This window comes from Apus apus, chromosome 6, assembly GCF_020740795.1.
Source record: "Apus apus isolate bApuApu2 chromosome 6, bApuApu2.pri.cur, whole genome shotgun sequence".
NCBI lineage: Eukaryota > Metazoa > Chordata > Aves > Apodiformes > Apodidae > Apus > Apus apus.
In genome coordinates, this window is record NC_067287.1 from 6,099,915 (window position 1) to 6,121,591 (window position 21,677).

The 21,677-nt window shown below is 41.7% G+C and overlaps 1 protein-coding gene across 1 annotated transcript; it reads left to right on the forward strand.

Annotated features, from left to right (window-relative positions):
• Positions 1 to 3,286: 3,286 nt before the first annotated feature.
• Positions 3,287 to 7,395, forward strand: LOC127386676 (transcription factor 15-like; the record flags this gene model as incomplete). The annotated part of the gene is made up of 2 exons (XM_051624109.1): positions 3,287 to 3,619; positions 3,762 to 7,395. Coding segments are annotated over 2 exons (384 nt in total), but the record flags the coding sequence as incomplete, so codon positions are not given.
• Positions 7,396 to 21,677: the final 14,282 nt, after the last annotated feature.

Consider the following 21,677-nt stretch of genomic DNA (forward strand, 5'->3'; position numbering starts at 1 on the left):
TGCAGACATACCTTCTCATATGTGTGAGCAATATTGTATAAATCATAGAGTCACAGAATGGTTTGGATTGGAAGGGACCTGAACGATCATCTAGTTCCAACCCCCTGCACGGGCAGGGACACCTCCCGCTAGACCAGGTTGCTCCAAGCCCCATCCAACCTGCCCTTGAACAGTTCCAGGGATGGGGCAGCCACAACCTCCCTGGGCAACCTGGACCAGTGTCTCAGCACTCTAGAAGAATTTCCTCACGTTAAATAATTTCTTTCTAATATATATTTAATGACTTCAATGGAGAACAAACACAACAGAGTATAGTCCTTCAAACACGTGCTATGTAGCAAGAAGAGAGCCATGATATGTGGCAGAAAAATATGAACACTTACAAATAATAATGTAAAAAAAACCTATAGGATTATGGTGTATTTCTGCTCTGAAATGAACAAGAGAATCTAATGGAGGTCAGTGTGAGCTGCAGGCACAGAATGATGCCATAAAAGTTCAAGTTTTTGTCTCTAAATGTCTTTTTTTAAACAAGTGAAACAGTTCTGAGTTATACTTTCTATTTAATAGAAATACATTTGGAAGGCTCAGACATTCTGAGCCACTAATTTAGACTTGATCCTTTTCTTGTCCTCTAATTAACTTCCTCTCTTCATAGGTACACCTTTTTCCAGATTCTCTTCTACCAAAGTCTTCTTTTATGTACTTCCTATTAATACTTATTCAAAAAATGAAGAATTAAATAAATACCAGCCACTAGACCGCAGCTAAATGAATCAGATATTTCATAATTCCAGTCTTTTTAATATTGTTGAATGCTTTCTTACAATGGACATCAGATATCTTTCTCTGTGTAGCATTAAGGCAAATTTCAGGCAAAACCTTATCACTAGACATAAAATACTGCCCACTCTTCTACTTTACATTCATGCAGCCCCATTCTTGCTTGTTATTAGCAATTCAGCAAATTGTAAAATAACAGCAATCCTGCATTACAGCACTTTCCTTGAGGAACATGCTCCCCCTAGCACCTGCATAAATGTTATCCCAGTCAATAACCTAGTAATTAAAGTCACCAGCATTTTGGCCCTTTTACAGGTCTCCTTATCGGAAAAAAAAAAAAAAACCAAACATTTCTTTCTCTACTTTTTCAAACTGGCTCAGAAACAGAACAAAAACCATTCAGACACCCCTTTGTCCTTAACCTCTGAATGAGCTACTGCTGTAATGCCAGTAGTGTAACTCCTTTTGTTTTTCTCTGCAAACACAGCATCACTTCCTTCCCCAGTATAGCTTATTCCCTTTCTCATCCTTTAGTTTATCAACAAGCCATACACTTTGATTTTGTTAACAGCAAGAGTAGTTTTGTTCCCAGGGTTCTGAAACTGCTGGGGATTTTTTTCTTGAGCGCTTTTGGTTTGGGTTTGTTTTACTTCCAGTAATTAAAAATAAAACACAATATTAAAAAAAACCCGAAGGAACTGAAATGCTAAGGACAGGAAAACGGCAGTAATCAAATGACTGAGTCTGACAAACAATCAGTTACCTACACTGCTCAGCTACCAGAACATATCAAGGGTGAATTCCCGCCTGCATTCAAATCTATAGAAGTTTTGTCATTGACTTCAACTGAGCTAGAAATTCACTCTAGAGATGTTGTAACTAAATGGGAGAAACAGGCATGGAAGACGGTGCAAGCTTCCCTGGGAACTTCATTTCTCAGGAAACTAAAAGTAGCACTTCTAAGTGCTGAAATTCAACTTCAGAACTTTCTACATCATTTACTTTTACAAAGGTTAAGCAGAGGGAAGACAGAGCTTTTAACACTATGGAAATGTGTTACATTTATAACAGTTACATTCACATACTCTAAGGAAAACTATCACTTGCATGATTTTTGAGCACGCCTTTCCCCAGCAGCTGATGATGCAGGGGCACATCCTGCTCTGCACCCCAAAGGAACTCCTTTGGATCAATGGCACAGCACACACCTGCCCATCCACTGTCACGTTCCTGCAGCCTTTGCTATCCAAGTACCTCTGCCTGGAGGGAGGTTTTTTTGCATCGACACTTTGCTGCAGAAATCACAAAAACGTAGCCTGATGGGAAAGAAAAAAAACTTTTCCCTTCTCTCTCTCAAGTAATGTAAGTAAAAACCACCTTAGAGGAGTTTTGCTGGTTAATACGCCAAGATACCAACTGCCTGACAAACTGAGCTGCTTGTGCAGTGCTGCCTACAACCTGTGCCCAGAGGGAAGGTGCAACCAGCACAAACAGGCACTTGGCCATTCCAGCCGAGGAACACGAGGCGTAGATGTGGCCCTGCCTGTTGGTACCAGCTGTATTTTGAGGGAATGACTCCCAGCCAACTACACCAAAGCAGCTGTCTGCCCTGAGCGTGTGCACCCAGCGTTAAACAGGCACGACTCCGCTAATTCAGCTCTGACTTGGGAGCAAGGATGAGTGTTTCGACAACACCATCACCACAGATAAGCTTCTGGGACTGTAAGAAACCAGTCAGTCAAGGATGCTCGATCAGGTAGAGATGATTCATTCGAGAAAACCTGCACCGTGACCTTTCCCGAGTTTCCGAGCGCGGGCGGGCTGTCAAGTTTTTATGGAGAAAAGAGGTGGAATCCACTGCTGGTTATGATGACCTTTTAATAAGCAGTCGAGGTAGACGTGCCTTCCGGAGAGAGTGAGGAACGGGGGATGTGTGCCCGCCTAGTGCTCGCTGGGGAAGGGGAGGAAGCCCCCGCCCGATCCCCCGCGCCAGCTCACGCAGACACAGGCAGGGGGGACACACCGGCCTGGGTGTGCGCACCCGGGAGCAGGGCGCGGGAGGGCAAAGCCGAGCGGAGAGCAGCGACTCACAGGGCGAACCCGGGCGGCTGGGAGCGCCCGGGCCCCGCGGCAGCGCGGCCGGCGCGGGGCAGGACGAGGCTCCGGGGCCGGGCAGGACGAGGCCCCGGGGCCGGGCAGGACGAGGCCCCGGGGCCGGCACACGCCGCCCCGGCTGCCGTTCCCCGCGGGCTGCCCCCGGCCACGGGGAGGGGGTTTCGGCGGGAGCCGCTGCCGGGCCGAGCCCGGGGCCGCTGGCGGCGGCAGCGACAGGTGCGGCGGCGGCCCCCGGGCTAAAAGCAGCAGCCGCGCCAAGCACGGCCCGCCGCGGATAAAAGTCATGGGCCGGCGGGGCGGCGGGCGCCATGGGGACGGGCGGAGGGCCGGCGGGAGCCCTGCCGGCCGGCGGGGCGAAGGCGGGGGCGGCCGGGGCGGGCGCGGGGCGGGCGGGCGGCGGCGGCGGGCGCGGGCGGGCGCGGGGCGGCGGGCGGCGGCCAACGCGCGGGAGCGGGACCGCACGCACAGCGTCAACGCGGCCTTCGGCGCCCTCCGCCGGCTCATCCCCACCCGGCCGGCCGACCGGCGGCTCTCCAAGGTGGAGACGCTGCGCTTGGCCTCCAGCTACATCTCGCACCTGGCCAACGTGCTGCTGCTGCAGCGCCGGCAGGCCGAGGGCTCCGACACCGCCCAGCCCTGCCCGCAGCCCGGCCCGCAGCCGCCCGGCCCCGCCGCTCCACGGCCCATCTGCACCTTCTGCCTCAGCGAGCAGCGCAAGCGGGTAAGGGCCGCGGCCTGAGCATCGTTGGGTGGGCACTCGGGCTCTGCCTTGCGGTTATGGGGGGCTTATCGGCCTCCACCGCGGGGCTGGGAGGGTCCCAGTCGTGGGGCCTCCAAACCGGTGGTTTTTATCCTTCCTGCAGCACCGGGAAGCAGAGAAGCCGCTGTCCGGCCCAGCTTTGAGCGGACGCTGAGCCGGGTGAGAAGGTCGTGCCGAGGGTGTACGGACTGTACGGCTGCCCCGGGCAACGTCGCTGGACTCTTGCTGTACGTTTACATTTTTAGTAGCGCAGCCCTAAAATAGTTGCTTTGTGAGCCTATGTGCTTTGTTTCAGGTTGTGGCGGGTTTCTTCAGGGGAGCTGGCGAGCGACGCCGAGGCCCGTTGGGGCAGTCGCTCCTGGCGCGGCAGCTCTTTCGGTGCGAGAAACCTTACACCCCGGCAGCCCAGCCCTGACCCCGACGTCTCCTCAGCCTGTTGTCACACGGATGAAACTTGAACTTCCAAACCACTCACGGTGTCTGCTGCCAGGGGGAAGCTGTCCGGGACACGCCGTGCCCAACGCCTTCGGCCCGGCTCGGGCTGCAGGCAGCGCGGCCGCCCACGGCTGCAGCTGCACCCTCGTTCCCGGGCTGGGGGTGACCCCGACAGCTGACGTGCCCGGGAGGCCCGAGTGGTGCCCCCACGGGCTCTTCTCAGGTGTCCGCAGAAAGCCAGGAAACTTCCAGAGAAGAGTTTGGCGTGAGGGTAGGCACGGCGGCACACCCACGCGGGATGCCAGCGGGAGAGGGAAGCGGAGCAGTGCTGCAGAAGTGATGCTCTTCTTGACGGTGCAAGTTGTGCAGGTCCTTCAAATGACACGGGATATTCCTAAATCTGTCTGGCAAGGATGGGGCAGGGAGGGTTTCCCAAGGTCTCTCTGCATTTACCCGTCACCCAGGTCATTCCCAAATTGTGCCTTGACATCACCGATGTCATTCATCTCCCTTCAGTTTATTATTAACTTGTATACTTTTTATTAGAAGCAAGTCTAAAAAAGCCAATCTGCATGCTGTGTTTTCAGTTTGGGACATGAATGAAGCAGCAGGCTAAAATCTTAAACCCCAGGAACAGTAGATTTTAAATATATATATATATATTTATAGCTAGTTTAATTTTGCCATGTTCTTTATAGTTATTTATAACCTATTTAATTAGGCCTTAATTAATCTTAACTTGATACTTGGGGAGGCACTCTGTGTTCTTTAAAAGCTTGGTAACTGTACCACTCTGAGAAGTGCTGCAGAGAATACCTCTCTCTTTTTTCCTCTCCTGATGCCATCTGTTCTGCTCTGGCCAGCCCTGCTGCTTCAGCCAAATGTGAGGACTGAAGCAGCAGCACTGCCTTGCTCACTTTACTTTCTGTATAGAATTTCCTCCTCTTTCCCTAAATAAGTGCAAAGGAAATTCTAGCACTTATTATGAAGACCTTGGCAAGAACAGGGTCTTGCTATATAGCTCATGCAGCTTCACATACTTAGTTTCCCTTTTGCCCTCCCAAACATGCACTGAACACCTTTCCTTTAGCAGGAGGAGGAAAAATCAGCTGTACCTACAGGACCTGCCTTAAACTTCTCCTTTAAAATCCTAATTAAGAAAAATACCAAAGCAAAGTTCCAGCAATTCCACATCACGTCGGTCTGCTCACTTTGTACAAGCTACAGGCTGTATTTTATTGTATTGAGAAGAGGTTTTTAAAAGGTTTCTATCAATATTTTTTTTAATAGGGAACTTTAAATTGCTGCCAGATTATGATCTTTGTTTTGCTTTGGCATTGATTGGTGAAGCTGGAACTCTTTCATGTTTATACAGGGTGCCTTTTGATTTTTTTATTGTGTCAGCATGTGTGTGTGGGTATGGATTTCTACAAACACATCTTCCTGTTGTTTTGGGGTTTTTCAATTAATTTGAAAAAGTTTGTCTTTTAAAAACGTATTTACTTTACAATTAAATCTGTCCTTACAGTTAAACTCTAGAGTTAAGCTCTACTTGAACACATTAAACCAAAGCATCTGACCTGCTTTGCAGACAATTAACACTAATCTTATCATTTAACTGTATCATTCAGTATGATACCCTCAAATGGCAAAAACTAATGCCATTTCCAACAATTTCAGGAAACTTTTCCATTGAGTATGCTGTAAACTTTGCCATTCCTAAGAAAGACAATACAAATAATTATTTCAGGTTTTCAAAGTGTTGTGATGTTACTGCAGTTTTAAGAGTAGTTCTTGACAAGTGCAACATGTTTGGATATCACTATGCTTACTTTTTAAAGGAAATTAGTATTTAAAAAAGTGAGATCCACTTTTGCACCATAGTTTTAGCTGAAAGCTCATGACTCAAAACCCTCCTAAATAATTTGCACAATTCTACAGGAATTTGGTGTTCTCACTTTAACATCTCCATGCTTTTTATAAAAGAGAGTCATACAAAATTCTGTTCAATGACAAAAGCAGGAACAGGCAGTTACAGCTTGGCCATCTCTCCTGTTTAATGTGGCTCAGAGTAGCATTAAATTCTTCTCTCTTCACTCAGAATAAACAGTTGAATTCAGCTGGGCTTGAAGATTTCAGTATAATGCTCAGGGTTTCAATTACTAAATAATATTGGAATTCCAGTTACACTGATTGACTATGACAGAAGTTTGGCCCCAAGAGCACTGTGGCCCAAATATTCATGGTATAGACAGGTAATATCTATCCAAAACAATTATGACAGTGATTTCTCTGAGGAACAGACCCCAAACCTGCATTTAGGTATTTGTAACACTATGTATTTAAATGAGGACAGATCCTTACATTTGGTAAAGTTTACTTATAATGTAAAACTTCTCTACCCCCAGGAGCAAAAAGATACACGATTGAGCTGTTACTTTGTAATGGGTTTTGTATAAACCTAGGGAAAAATTACTCCGTTTCTAGAGACACAGATTAATTGAGTGCTCAGTTTTCACGTATAAAGAGCTCACTCATCATTAGGCATTTTATTGATGTTTTACTGTATGGGTTTGTGTGTCTTGTCAGGTCTTATTTTTTTAATCACTTGGTGGAGAGGCATTTTTCATGGCATGCACAAATACGTATTTATAAGCCAAAATTTTGAAACTCATCTGTTAAAAAGCAAGTACCTTACTTGATGGTCAGACTTTGGAAGGACTTGAGTTACTCCAGAGGGGCCAAGCACCCTCTTCTCCTGCTGATGTTGTTTTTTCCAAGTATTTGCAAGTGCATTCTCTTCTAAATGTATGCCCAGGGGCATGCCTAATGCCAATCCCATCTTTGTTTTCCTGTGAAGACCTGGCTTTTCAATTTACATGATGCATGAATAAAGCAGAAATGGTGAGATATACACCATTTCATCTTAGATCCTATTAAATGATTGTTAAAATATCCCAAGCATAGCACTTTGTATAAATCATTTTACTTAGCTTGGTACATCACAGCATAAAACCAGCATCAAACCAAATTAATAAATCATGTTGTTTGATTTTACTGGCTAAGTCGAAACAAGTATTTGGAACATAGTACTTGGTTATTTATGAATTAATCATTCATGTAAGTCAAAGTACATTCATATATTAGCTACTGTTTTCAGTTCTGTTCTACAAAAAAGAAGTTTCCTTTCTAATACCTTCTTGGAAAATCTGCTTCTTTACAAAAATCAGTATGTTTTTTTTTCAAAATGTGCTTATATTTGCTGAAATAAACAGTATTTTTGTTACTAGTTTGAACAATAAGGTGGTAGTTCTCTTCTGTCGCCTTCTCAGTTAAGATACAAGTATTTAATCCTTATCTTTACATTTCTCAAATCTATCTGTACAACACTTCAGCACCATATATATCTGTATGTATGTAAGTGTGGCCAGCAGGTCAAGGGAGGTGATTCTGCCTCACCATTCTGGTGACACCCCACCTAGAGTGGGGTCCAGACTTCCAGCTCTGGAGGCCTCAGCTTCCTGAGACCTCAGCACAGGAAAGATGGACCTGTTGGAGTGGGTCCAGAGGAGAGTTATGAAAATCAGAGGGCTGGAGCAGTTCTGCTGTAAGGAAAGGCTGAGAGAGTTGGGGTTGTTCAGCCTGGAGAAGAGAAGGCTTCAGAAGACCTTCTAGTGGCCTTCCAGTACCTGAAGGGGGCTTATAAGAAAGATGGGGACAAGACTTTTTAGTAGAGCCTGCAGTGGCAGGACAAGGGGTAATGCTTTAAACTAAAGGAGGGTAGATGTAGACCAGATTGAAGGAAGAAATTTTTTACACTGAGGGTGGTGAACCATGTTGCATGCCTGGAAACATTCAAGATGAGGTTGGATGGGGCTCTAAGCAACCTCATCTAGTTAAAATATGTCCCTGCTCATTTCAGAGGGGTCAGACTAAATGATGCTTAGAAGTCCCTTCCAACCCAAACTAGTCTATGATTCTATGTATGTATGTACACACTAAAAGGCTGCCAGAATAGCTGCTTAAGAACCAGTGGCTTTTAAACCCATAACCATGGCCCAGCTATGTTTTGGGGGCAGCATTCTGATCCTGTAAGGTATGCCCCTCTTGAGCACTGACAAAGTCATACTAAGCATCTACACAAAACTCAAAGTTGAGCAATCCAGCCAACACATGAGCCACTTAATCCCTCCTGTGTCTACTCCCACTGACAATGCACAACACATGGAGCTTTGGATTTCTAATACGGCACTGAAGATGCATCCTAGATGCTCTCATAAAATGGTAGAGCTTGGTCTGGAAGCTCTGTATCTCTCCTGGGCTGTTTGGTGTGCACTGGCAGCAGAGAAGTGGGCAGAAAGCTCAGGAACGAGGGAGTTCCTCTGCTCAGGGCCTGAATGACATGCTAAATAGAGGGGGAGTTGGAGGGAGGGAAAGGATGGAGGAAGGCTAGAGGGAAAAGGAGGAAAGAGGTTGATATTACCAGTTTTCCATTGGTAAGTTTTTACCAGGTTCCAGCAGCAGATAGACAAGACAATACATGATCAAAAGAGCCCATAGTATCAGTGTGTTTCCCCATAAGCAATTTTATTTGGATGTTACATGGTTATGGCTAAAAGGGTTCCTGGTTTCTAAGACAGCAACTAGGACATGACTACAAGAGGAAAATCTGCTCAGTCAAGTGACTACATTAAAACTCTGCCAAATTTACCCTTTGAAAAAACCTTGTGGTCATCAGAATGATTCTTTGGGGCCCTTCTGAAAGGCATATAGTAGAAAAATGTATGATTTAATGACTGTACTTAATCTTACATCCTGACACACACCCCCCCTCCTTATATATGCTCCATATGAGACTGTATGAGCCATTTCACAGAAGCCATAAAAACTTAAACATAAATTAAAGCCCACTGAAAATCTGAGACATAAAAATCGTTGATGCCTTTGGTTGCTAGATTCCTTCAAAATCCAACCTTCCAGAAGGAAAAAAAAAATAATAAAAATTGTTTTCTGTGTTTTGGCCTGTTGCACTGTGAGACACTAGATGCTGTGATGAGAGAATCTCACAAAAAATAGAAAAGCTATGGTGGTGTAAACACTAGTTTTCAAAAGAGAGCAGTGATGTCTTGATAGGGAAAGCCAGGAGATAATACATGACTTAAGAGGAAGAGTTTATATGAAATTATCTAAAACAGACAACATGGTGCCAAAGCAAAGGATCTGGGGGATACATCATACCAGGAATCCTTTGAAGGTTGAAGATGTGTGTTTCTAAAGAATCAACATGGGAATTGTGGAGGAGGAAGAGAAAATTATTTCTGGGATAAAAAAAATGCCATATAATTTTGTAATAGCTAAGGAAGGAAAAAAAAAAAGCAACAACATCACTTGATAGTGAGAAGAACTGAACTGGCTGCTCTGAACTTAGTTCTTGAAAACCTTTTTGAAAATTTGCACATACATACATACATAGCCAGGCAGCCCAGTGTCATATTTCAAATTAACTCCTTTTGCTATTACAACATAATGCAGAGTTCCAGAAACCTTGAAGATTCATCCCACTTTTGAAGTTATTTGGTAACAATTACCGGCTTCCTCAGGAGAGGAAGGAGAAAAAGAGGGAATCAAAGAAGAGGAGCCAGTAGCCCACCAAGAAGGATATTCTGTGTTGGGTCAAGAGAAATCCTGGTTCAAATCCAGGTCAACACTTTCTCTTACAAATGCTCTAATCGTTGTAACCCTCCTTCATTCTCCTGCCAGGAGTGCATATGAGGCATATTTGGAGACTCCCAAGCAGCTTCTGGTGATGGGTCAGTATCTGGATGCTCAGCTCTGCAGGGACAAGCTGGGCAACCAAAGGGGTGGTGGTTGTTGTTGTTTTAATGAATATTTTGATATTTTTATTTAGGCAACTAGGAAGGTCCTCATGATTACTGTGCTATAATTTGGTACCTAAATTATGCCTAATGCAAAATCAGGATGTATGCATGCATGCATTTTCCCCAGCAGGCCAATTTAATGCAGTCCTTCCTCCAGGTTCTCTTTCCTGATCCCTCAGCGGTGTCACTGGAACTTTTTGTGGACCCTCTCTGAAGCCACAACAAGGTAAATCATTTATGTTAAAAAAAACCCAAAAATCAGAACAAGCCCCAAAGGAATCTAGCTCTTTAAAGTCTTCGATGTCCTGAAACAGGTGAGCTGTGATAGACCAAAGAAAGTTTCCCCTGTTTTGGTGCTAGATAAAATGTTCATGTAACAAAACATTTCAGATACCAGTTGCTTTAGAAAGGCCTTATCTTCTCTCATTCATTTACTACATTCACATCACAGTAGCGTGAGGTTTTAATTAAACATTTGAAAATTGCTATGGGTTCTTCCAAAGGAGAAGCTAATATAAATAAGACAATTACACTGAAATGAGTGATGAAATAAAGAAGTGATAAAAGTAACTTTATTTGTTATGGCCTCTCTCTCTGAACATCTGATTGTCTTTCCTTCACATCATTAAAATAAACCCTACTTTCCAACCCTGTGTATGCAGATCATTTTTAAATGCAAAGATTACAAGAAAAGATAATTATTTCAAGAAGGAATTGTGCTTGGCAGAAAGGGTAGGCATCTGTCAGGCCCAGATAAGATCAGACAGCTGTGCTCTATACTGAAAGGGTGTCCTGAAGCTAAGTTTTCCTGGGGAAATAACATCTTTGGTATGAAAAGCTGCAAAATGTAATGAAGTCTCCAAACAAATAAGTAGAAAAAACAGAAAATCTCAAAGCTCATTTTTATCTAAAATACCAACCCTATATCAGGAGAAAAAAAATGCAGAATGAGAGGAGGATAACATCTTTACCAAGCAGTAAAAAATAAGGGGTGCAAAGATCATTTTACTTTATATTCCAAATCAAATTAATCCTTTAGATTAGCATGAAAGGTTAAGAGGTGACTTCAGCAACAATGATCACTGCAGAGAGCTGCTAGGATAGTAAGAGGGCTGGGACATGACATCTAAGACAGGCTATGGGACAAGGGGTGGTTAAAATGGACATGAAAAAGTTAGGTAGAAATCTTAACAGCAGCCCTGCAACAGCTAAAGGGGAAAGCAGAGCCAGGCACACAGGGAGGAGAGGCACCCAAAGGAGAAGCAGCAGTAATAACAAGCTGCAATGAAGAAATTTTTTATTATATGTTTTTTAGTTTAAGGAAAGATGTACCTCACCAGAAGCATGCTTAAGCACTGGAACAGGTTGTCCAGGAAAGCTGTGGAAGCCACCTCCTTGGAGAGCTTCAGAACTTGACACAGCAAGGCCCTGAGCAGCCTGGTCTAACTTTGAAGTCAGCCTTGCTTTGAAAATGGCAGATGTATTGGATAACTCAAGAGGTCCTTTTCAATCTAATTTTCCATATGATTCTATGAAATTAAAAGTTATGGCTCTCTAGAAAGGAAGATTGTTGAACAGAATAATAATAAAAAACTTGAAAATGTAAGGACTTTGTGGGAAAAATCTGTACCTTTGAACAGTGCCAGAGTCTGTTAATCCAGATGAAAATGAGGGACATGCAGGTATGCCTATCAAGAGAAGAGTGAAAAAGATTCCTGAAGAAAGGAAGGACTGAACTTGCCTAAAAGGGGGATTTCCAAAATTAGAAACAGTCAGAGACAGGGGTCTGTTTCTATCAGAAGGACCTTTCAGGTCTATTCTGGGCCTGCATTAGTAAAAAGGATTTAATTATTTGTTTGAATTATGGGTTAAGATTTAGATTTACAGGTGGTAGCTTTGGAGCATTTCAATATAGAAAAATATGTAGTACTACACTTGGAGAGCAGTAATGCACTGCACAAACAAAGGATGGAGAATGACAAGCAGAAAATGTTTTTTGAAATATTGTATGTAACAAACATGACAAGTTTCTGCAAGAAAAGTAAACCTCACCCAAGATGCATATTCCATCAAGGCCCCTTTTGGCACCATTTTCTACTATTATTAGAACTTCCTTGAATTTTATCTGAAATGCCTGGATGGGTGGAAAATCTGTCAAAAATTTGAACTTGGAAGAATACTTATGTGTAGAGAAATACATAGTTTTAACTACTGTTTCTGTGCAAATGGATAGAGATGGATTTGAGATTGTGAACAGCAGACTAGGTAACAGTGACACAGATTATCTGCATCTCATTAACTAATAAGGTTCTTCCAAAACCACCTGCAGTAATAAAAAAGGATTTATGAGACCCTGAAACTTTTAAAGAACATGCAGTGCCACTAGGGATTGGAGCCTGAATACAGGCTAAATACATCAATATGCAGTAATTAGCATATCAGAAATGCAGGACAGAAATGTCAGCATCATGATAAGAGGTATAACAAACTGATTCAAGATATACACATTGGAAACAGGAGCCAGGCTGCAGGGTAGGAAGGTCCTACTGCATGCTGTTTTGTCACCACTGCAACTGATTATTTTTATTTGCCACACTGCTCAAAGAAAATTGGAGTGGAAAAGACAGGCTTTAGTAACAGGTGCTGGGAAAGATAACAGCATAACTGAGAGTTTCAGGCTGATGTAAGAGGCAGACTCTGGAACGCTCAGTATCTATACCAGCTAGGTGCTAAGCACCCCCCCTGGACTAGCCAAGCATAGGTCATGACCACTGAAGCACCAGCAGTGGCCAACAAGACAGACCCAAAGAGAAACAGACAACAGAAGCAATTCACAACACTCCTGCACTGCACAAAATACAGCTGAATGCAGCTCAAGTCAGGATAAAAATCAAAGACTGCTTTTCTGCTACATAAAATACCTTACTGCTTATTTTAGCATCCACAATGAGATGAAGCAGAAATAAAAGGAAATAAAAGGCATGTTATGATGTGCCTTTACATCCCAGGAAATGCTGTCCCATTGCAGTGTACTTCACTGCAGAATCCAACCCTGTGATTGGCACATCTCGGCTGCCACCAGCACCTCACAGAGCAGCACATCCTCTTCTCTGCAGAAACTGTTCAGCTCTGCCATCATGGTGTGTTTGCCTCTACCCCTGTGACCCAGCTTTCCTCAGGATGGGAAATACATAGGAAAAATGACTTAACAAATCACTACTGCTAAGAGAACACCACTGCTCTTGAAATGTTTTAATTAAGCTGGTTAAACCGATTAATTAAAACTAATAGGCCCATTCTCATTTCCATTATGGACTTTAAACATCTTACAGCCTCAAAGAGTATAAAGGGGTCTGAAAGTAACCATAATGTAAATAAGAATTAGCAAACTTAGTTTCACTGTCATTACTTATAGTTAGTGATCTTCTCATGGTGGCTTAATTATCATCTGATTCTAGAAGGCTAATAATTTCACTCCATTACCCTACAGATCTGGTTCTCTTTTGTAAGTAGTTTAACAGATGCCAAAAATAAAATAATAATTAAAAAATAAATAAAAGAAGAAGGAAGCTTAGGAGTCTAAGTAATGCAGAAAATGAAGGCTATTAAAAGACAAAGCTGGACAATTGCTGCACCAGTGAATTGGAATCAGTTGCTCACCAACTCCATCTGCTGAAAGCTGCTGTCTGTACCAGCAGAAACAGGTGAAATCTTGGAGGTACCACTGTTCCTGGACCAATATAACAGCTTAAACTGGATCAGTAGCAGTTTCAAAAAATGCATTAGTTAGTTGGGATGGTTAAAGATTCAGTTACTTTTGCCAGCTCTTCTAACCACTTACTAACCTCTACCACAGGAAAAAAACCCACAGCTGGGGCAAGAGCTTCTAAAACTGTACAGTCAGGAATTGCTAAAACTTCACAGAGTCATGGAGTTGTCAGGGTTGGAAAGAACCTCTAGAGATCATCTAGTCCAACTCCCCCACTAAAGCAGGATCCCCTAGAGCACATGACTCGGGGCTGCACACAGGGGGGTTTGGAATATCCAGAGAAGGGGACTGCTCCCTGGGCTCTGTCACCCTCATAGCAAAGATGGTTTTTCTCATATTTAAGTGGAACTTCCCATGTTCCAGTTTGTGCCTGTTGCCCCTCGTCCTGTCAGTGGGAACTACTGGAAAGAGTCTGGCTCCATCCTCCCTGCACCCACCCTTAGATACTTGTAGGCATTGATATAAGGTCAACCAGTACCTGAGCTGCACTAAAACTGACCAGCACTGGAATGAGCAGGAGCACAAAAAGCCACCATCTTTGTGTATTCCAAATGGAGAAAGTGATCATACTAATGCAGAATAACTTATAGGGGTGAAGATCAGCTAAGAAGTGATCAACAGAGTGTATGACCTCTAAGCAGTTGCTACCAGCTCACTTCCATAAAGACTCTGACGGGTACACTCTGCCCCTCCTGAACAGGACAAGCCATGCAGCCAGGCCACAGAGAGGAGGAGTCAGGAAACAAGATGCTCTGCTCAGTGTGTTAGTTCTTTTTTGCAGTCCAAAGAGACACATCTGAAATACAACATATTCTGCAATCTCCACTGAGAGGGTCCCCAAAGGCACAACTGCTGTTCTACAACGAAAAGTCAGCAGAGCAGCTGAGTGACATACAGGCCTGGAAGAAAAAGGGAGAGCTCAGTGCCAACCTGGGGGAAAACAACCAAAAAACCTTTATGTGGGGCTGGCTAATTGATGACACATGGCACATGGTTTGAGCTTTCTTGGGAATCCCTGACAAGTCAATGTGCTATGCAGAACTGGAATATTACAGCAGATAATGTCCAAGTCCCAATTATTTTTTCAGGATTGGTGCTCCATTATGCTCCCATTTTAGGCAGAAAAGAAGCCCACAGCTTCAGTTTGCCTCAACGTTTAAGGATAGGTTTCAACTTCTAACAACTCCATGTTACCTTGGAAAATTAAAATAGTCCCTCTTGTTCTGATTGTATATGAAAGTACAGCAAAAACAAATTTCGTGGCACTGATTAAGTGTCATGTTCACTAAACTTTAGAATCCCATTATGGATCTTCTATATTGGTGCTTGTGTATGCTGCATGGTGAGAAAAATCAAATTTCAGGTGCTTACAAGCATAACAAAGAGGCCCTGAAGTGGCCTTGAGCACTGGGATGTAGTAACAGAGAGGAAATTGAAACATTCAATATTCTGAGGTGCCTGAGCCCCTCTGCAGATGGCTCTGGGATACTTGTTAGGAACCTAGCAAAAAGAAAAAACACCAAACAACAAACAAGCCTCCAATTTTGTTGGGTTTGGTTTGTTTTTTTTACACTGGCAAAATAAATAATTTTAATGCATGCATTCTAGTGAAGAATAATAAAGTGGACATTAACTTGCAGCACACATTTTTTGTGTGCATCTCTAAAGGAAATTAATGCAAGATTTGCCAAGTGGCTTGTACAGTAACAAACCTCCAGCTTCATGAGGTTATCATACACTTCTGTGTTAATTAGGAGCTTTGTAGAATTTAATTCAAGGTTGCTGACAGAAAGGCTTGTGATCAGGAGTATTTTAAACTTGTGACTGACAGTAACAGCAGTGCTACAGTCTATTGCCTTAGTTGGACTATGTGTTCTGCTCATCTTCATACCCCAACATTTCATTAAATAAGTTGGTGCTTAATAAGCCCTTTAAAAATGCACATACATTTGTACATGTTCATCTTTGTACAAGTCTGCATTTTATAATTGGATATATAATTAAAATGCAGAAATCACATTAAATGCTTTTATTTTTGTGCCTTTTTCCATCTGGCAATCAGACCTCTGGAAAGAAATGAATTAACAGATGAATAGATGAGCTGAAAATATTTATACATTATATAATCCATTTAGAAAGTCACTTTCAGTGAATTAAGACAGTATCAGCAGGTATGTGATAATTAGGTGCCATTAGGACATGCATAAAGATACATTGTAATCTGTGCTGTTGCAGTGAAACTGTGGAGGTTTAATATTTTTAACTCAAGAGCTTCTCTGGTTTAGGTTTTCTTGTATATGGAGGTGTTACAAGTGTGAAATAAAGTTTAGTGTTTAAAAAGTCCCAAAAGTTTAGAATACTGGTATTTCTTTTAAAGACTGTGAGGCACTTGTGCAAAAGTTTCTGATTTCTCAACACAAACCTTCCTAATCTTCCAGCAAGAATAATTCTGTATCTTTAAATAAAACAAGCTTAAATTATTTGGGAGGTAGGTCAGATCAAATGTGTAGAGCACATAACAGATTAGAACAACAAATTGGTTATTACTCAGTAATACACACAGGTGTGACCCTGCAGAGGTCAATAGCTGAACACTTTGTTCAAGTATGGCAAGTTAAAAATAGACTGCCAGTGTAGTTTATATAAATTGGTGTTGTACAGCAGCTTTCAAAGGCCAAGAAGAGTGAAAAAGTGTATTTAATTACCTAAAATTGAATTGACCTGCACATGAGGAAAATATGAAATATGAACAAGCCAGCAGTTTTATGAAAGAAATGAAGTGGTACTTTATAAGATTATTAGAACTCCTATTGATTTGGTGAATAATTGTGTCCTTGATTATTTTATCTCTCTTTCCACACATTCAGTCATCCCCTACAAATGAAATTTAATTATTGTTTAAACAGAATCTGAGCACATCCTCAAGCAAAATCATATAAGCAGCAGTAGCACAACAACTCAGTAGCTCCCTGCAGCAGTACACACAAATACATCCAAAATTAGATTGTGCCCCAGCATGCTGCAAAACTACACTTTGCTGCCTCTCCTTGTGTTACCAGACAAAGCCAAATCAGCCAAAGGATGAGATCAGGGAACTGGTGCTTGAATTCCTGTTTCTCCATTAAAGCCAGCACTCAATCCCTACAGTGCCTCACAACCAAGCCTACAGACCACACAAGGGCATGGCCTGATGGGCCTCTCCTTCAGCAGCACAGAGGGGAAGGAGGACCCTGTTCCTCTCACTGAGGAGGAACTAACAGAAGATGTTTTCCAAAGATGATGGCTGGGTTGGGAACACCCAGGACACCCCAGTATTGCAGGGTTTGTGTCATGCAGGTCACAACACACAGTAGATGTTTCAGACTGGCTGCAGACTCGGGCAGGCATCACAGCACCACTTACCCTGGATCTGGTCCAAAGTGGTAACACTAACTTTATTTTGTGATACTCTGCATGTCTCCATTCCGTGGAAAAGAGGTTTTTTCAAATTCATCATCAGTGTTCATACAACCAAACCCCATACTCAGCCATGACATTTTTGCAAAAGTTGCAGAATCACAAACAATATCTGGACTCAGCAACTGCTCATCATCTATACCAGTCGTAGAGGCCAATGTAGAAGACTGATTTAAAGTTGTACTATGTGATATATTTAAAATGTATATTAAAAAACTGAATTTACACAGACTGGGTTCATGACTAATTTCCTAAATGCATCTTGTCACATTTTTCATGCAGCTTAACCTTTTGAAAATACTAGCTATTATTGGCCGAAATGATCTTTTAGGTGTAAAAAGTTTTTAAATTCAAAACATACTTGGCACTTGTGTTTCAAGTAAAGATTAAAAGCTAGTAAAAAAGAGTTTCACATGAACTACAACCACCCCAGAATGGTGTTATAAATATGCAGAGGCCACAGGGAATCAAAACAACAAAAAAAGACCATTCAGCAAAGAAAGCTGCTTCTTTTTCAGGATCAAAGATCCAAGAGGAAAAGGTGAAAACTATCAAAAACCACAGAGTGAGATTCTGCAGTAAAATTTAGAACAAAAGAATTCTTCAGCAGTATGTAAGAGAACAGAGAAATAAGCATCAGGGATGCAGTAAAACCCATAGTCAGGAATAAATTAAAGCTAATCTAGCTGCAACTAAAAATTACATTTAGATTGTCCAATTTTAGGCATTCAACCTAAAAACCTCAAGAGGGAATCTTGAGGTTCCTACCTCCTAAACCCTGCAGGACAGCTCTGTTCCCAGTTTAGGCTTCTACATTGGGACACCCAGGTTAATCTGTGTGAATGCTCATCAAGCTGAATGCTCCCAAGCTTTCAGAGACCAGAGAGGTGACTGCAACAAGGTGGAGAAAGGGATGTTGCTGAATGCAAAGTAAAGCTTGATGTTCTCAAGTTGAATACATCCAACAGTCTCCATTAACCAAGAAAGTCTGATAGCATGATTTGCCAAAAAAAAATCTAACAAATTCAGGCTTGAAAAGAGAAAATACACTGCGTATGTTTTGAAAGGTTGGATGGAATAACTGATGAGCTACGAATTCATTAGTGTGGTCTCAAAAGTATGAGAGTCTTTAGAACACACTTTGAAGGATTTTATTTAATGCAAATAAATGGAAACAAAAATCATGATCCCATACACTGGCCAGAATAGCTTTATGACACACTTGTGCACTTCCTCAAGAAGGAAAAAAGATCAATAAGAACACCAGAACAAGACTACACCTATTTGTAGGCAAATGAGCATAAGCAGGGCAAAAACAGAGCCATCAAGTTTTCTGTAATATTCCATGTGCAGCTGTGAATGCTTGTGGTAATGCCAGTTAATCTGCAGAGCTGTGAAGTGAGGGAAGGGAGTGTTGGCCATGGTACTGGAGTTATCTGCTACTCTTCAAACACTGAAACCAAGTCCTTCACATCCTCCTGGACTCTACCAGAACTGAGCAGATGGAGCCTCACTAAGCTGCTCATTCAAACACAAATACATAATGAAGCAATAAACATTATGGGTTTGACATGATACCAAAGCAGAGGAACAGGAATAGGTTTAGTAAAAGTGCTTCTTACTTAAGTCTTTCCATGGTGCTTCTAGTAGAGTGAAGAGTTCACGGTTTAATCCAGGACTAGCAGCATACAGTTAAATCAAAGTAAATCTGGTTTGCATTAAGAAACAATAAAATCAAAACAAAGGACCCTTTGTGACAGCACAGTCTGAGTCTGCTTTTATGTGATGCATCAACTTGAAGCAGCTCTGAAGCTTTCTGAGGTTTTGAATCCTTGCAATTAAGGCAGAACATCTCCCTCAGATGCTGCACTAAGAGGATGCCTTTCAGTTTCCTTCTGGGGCTTTTTTAAAAGGGCTGATGCTTTTCTCTTTCATTCCTACTCCAGCTGAAATTTGGGTATAAATTTGTTTTTCCATTTCCAACAGCCAAAGCTTTAGAGAACAAATAAAATGAGGATGAAAAATTCTTCTTGCTCAGCTTTTGAATTTAAAGAATTTTGTGCTCTCATTTTCTCTTTTAATTTTTGTTGTTGTTGTTGTTAGTTCCTTGAAATCTAGGTTCAGTAGAAAATGTGCCATTTAAGTATCTCCTTTTTCTGAAACCACAGCAGGAACCATCCATCCCTTTGGGATAGACAAGCTGAGAGGAAACTTTCTTTTGTTCTCTTTGTTGTGGCTGAAGGGAAATTGCTTGCACCACTGGATTACAACTTCATTTTAAAGAGGTTTCAGGAGTCAGACTATGTAGAAGGAGAGACAGGGGCAGAAAAGGAGAAGAGATCCTCAAGAAGAATCAAGTTCAAAAGAGTTTTCTCCTACTTTGTTAATATCCTATTCTAACTGATATATCATATTCTAATTGACATATACTGCCTCCTGATAGAGTAATTCTGACTGAAAACTTTTTTGTACCATCTCTTTTGGGTTTAAGAACATGTTTTATAATATGAGACCTCATGCATTCCTGCCCCTTAGATGTGGCTCTCCTGTTCTCTCAGGATGACTCCTGTCTCATTTTGTTAGATACCCTGTGGACAGTGTGAGTTGCAATACAGGTAGGCAAGGAAGAGAATGTGAAATGGAGTCTTAATTCTGAATTCTCTGACCAATCTTGTAGTTCAAATAGAAATAAAGAGTATAGAAGGAATCCAAACAGGACAGGAGAGCAGAGTTTTCTGTGCTTATTCAAAGGATAACGATGTCCTAAGGGATCCAATAAAAGCAAATGAAATTGTACAAAGGACACCTCCAGTACATCTAGTAAATCTCGTAGGAAAACACAACAACAAGAATCAATAATAAAAAACTATTCATGAGGATGCTAAGTAAAGCAAGCCAGGAATAAGCCTTTTTGAAATGCATTTCTTGTAAGCTGAGTTATAAGACTTCAAAATCATGATTCATAAACCAGGCAAACCTCTTCAGCATAGTACACACCAGGTACAGTTTCTACTCAAAGCACCTTTTGCATTCACCCAAAGGATGTACACGTTTAAGAAAGAGGGGTCTGTGTGCTGTTTTGTTCTGTTTGCATAGATGGTTGCTCTTGTTAAAGCCTGTTGATTTTTATGTAGGAGGAACAGGAAAACAAAAACATGAGAACAACAAAGCATCATGCTGCACCATTTCAAAAACACCCCAGCTACACAAAGTGCAAGAGTATCCCAACATCAGCCTGACTATTCTATGTAGAGGCACAACAGTGTGTTTTTAATATTCTACTCATTTAAGAGAGATAATCAGATCTTCATCGAATTGTTACCACAATTGTCTGTTTCTGTTGAAACTAAGTACAATTTAAAAAGGAGTCTAAATGGGTTTTACATAAGTTTGGAAAGAGTGGGGCTTAAGAAGTCCCTGAGTGAACTGGAAGGATGCCTGGCAGAATGGCAGGAAGTAATCTTCAGAGGTGCTATAAAATACATGTATAAAAACCAAAACAAAACCCCAACAGACCAGAAAGCACACATGCTACTAGCCCAATACTTATCCACATAAAGCCACTTATATTAATTGATGATCACAATATATTTCTTGGTTTTAAAGACAAGTTCCTATATACTTATGCAGTGCTTTAAACTCTGTAAGTTTATTTAATTGAATTGTTTGGAATGAGACCTCCATGCTTTAGGACTTATGTTTTCAGGTCATCTGAAATACATCTTAAACTTCAAAGAGAATTCATACATAAAGTATTTGCATTTCAAGTGGGTGACTCAATCTGTCAATAAATATATCTTTAAAAAAAAAAAAAAAAAAGCCTGGTTTTACTCCATTTCAGGTCTGGCCACACATTCCAGTGTATCAGTACCAACGAAGCTTAGCAAATATAGAGCCTGTGGTTGAAGTTCATATTAATATAGCACAAGGTCTCAAAGAAGACTTCCTATCTCACTAAAAGCTTTCTGAAAGATTTAACTAGAAAAAAAACAACTCTGAGATGATTTACTGCAATCAAACTTTGTGCCACTAAAATAACTCTTACTCTAAAATATGCAACACTAAAGTAAAGTACAGGAAAGATTCAAGGAGAAAGCCCCGGGTACTTATTCTCATTGCATCATATTTTATAACTGAAAGATTAGCTGTACCCAAGTCCTAGAACATTTAATACTTACATTTCCACTGTCTATTTTTCCCTCGAGATGTGCTTTATCACATGGGTGCACAATTGAGGAGGGATGGTCTGACTGACCTCTCCCTTCTCTTAAAAGTCCAAGATGAATTCCTACTTACTATAAATGATCAAAGTTTTATGGACTAATGATGGTTTAAAATACTTTTTTTTTCCACTTTTACTGCACTCCTGTCATTAAGACTAACAATCTAAAGTAGCTAAGAGAATGAGTAAGCAAGATGATTTACAGAGATGATAGTGCAATGGTAAGAAGTGGGGAAAGAGTCTTCGAAATTTTTTGTA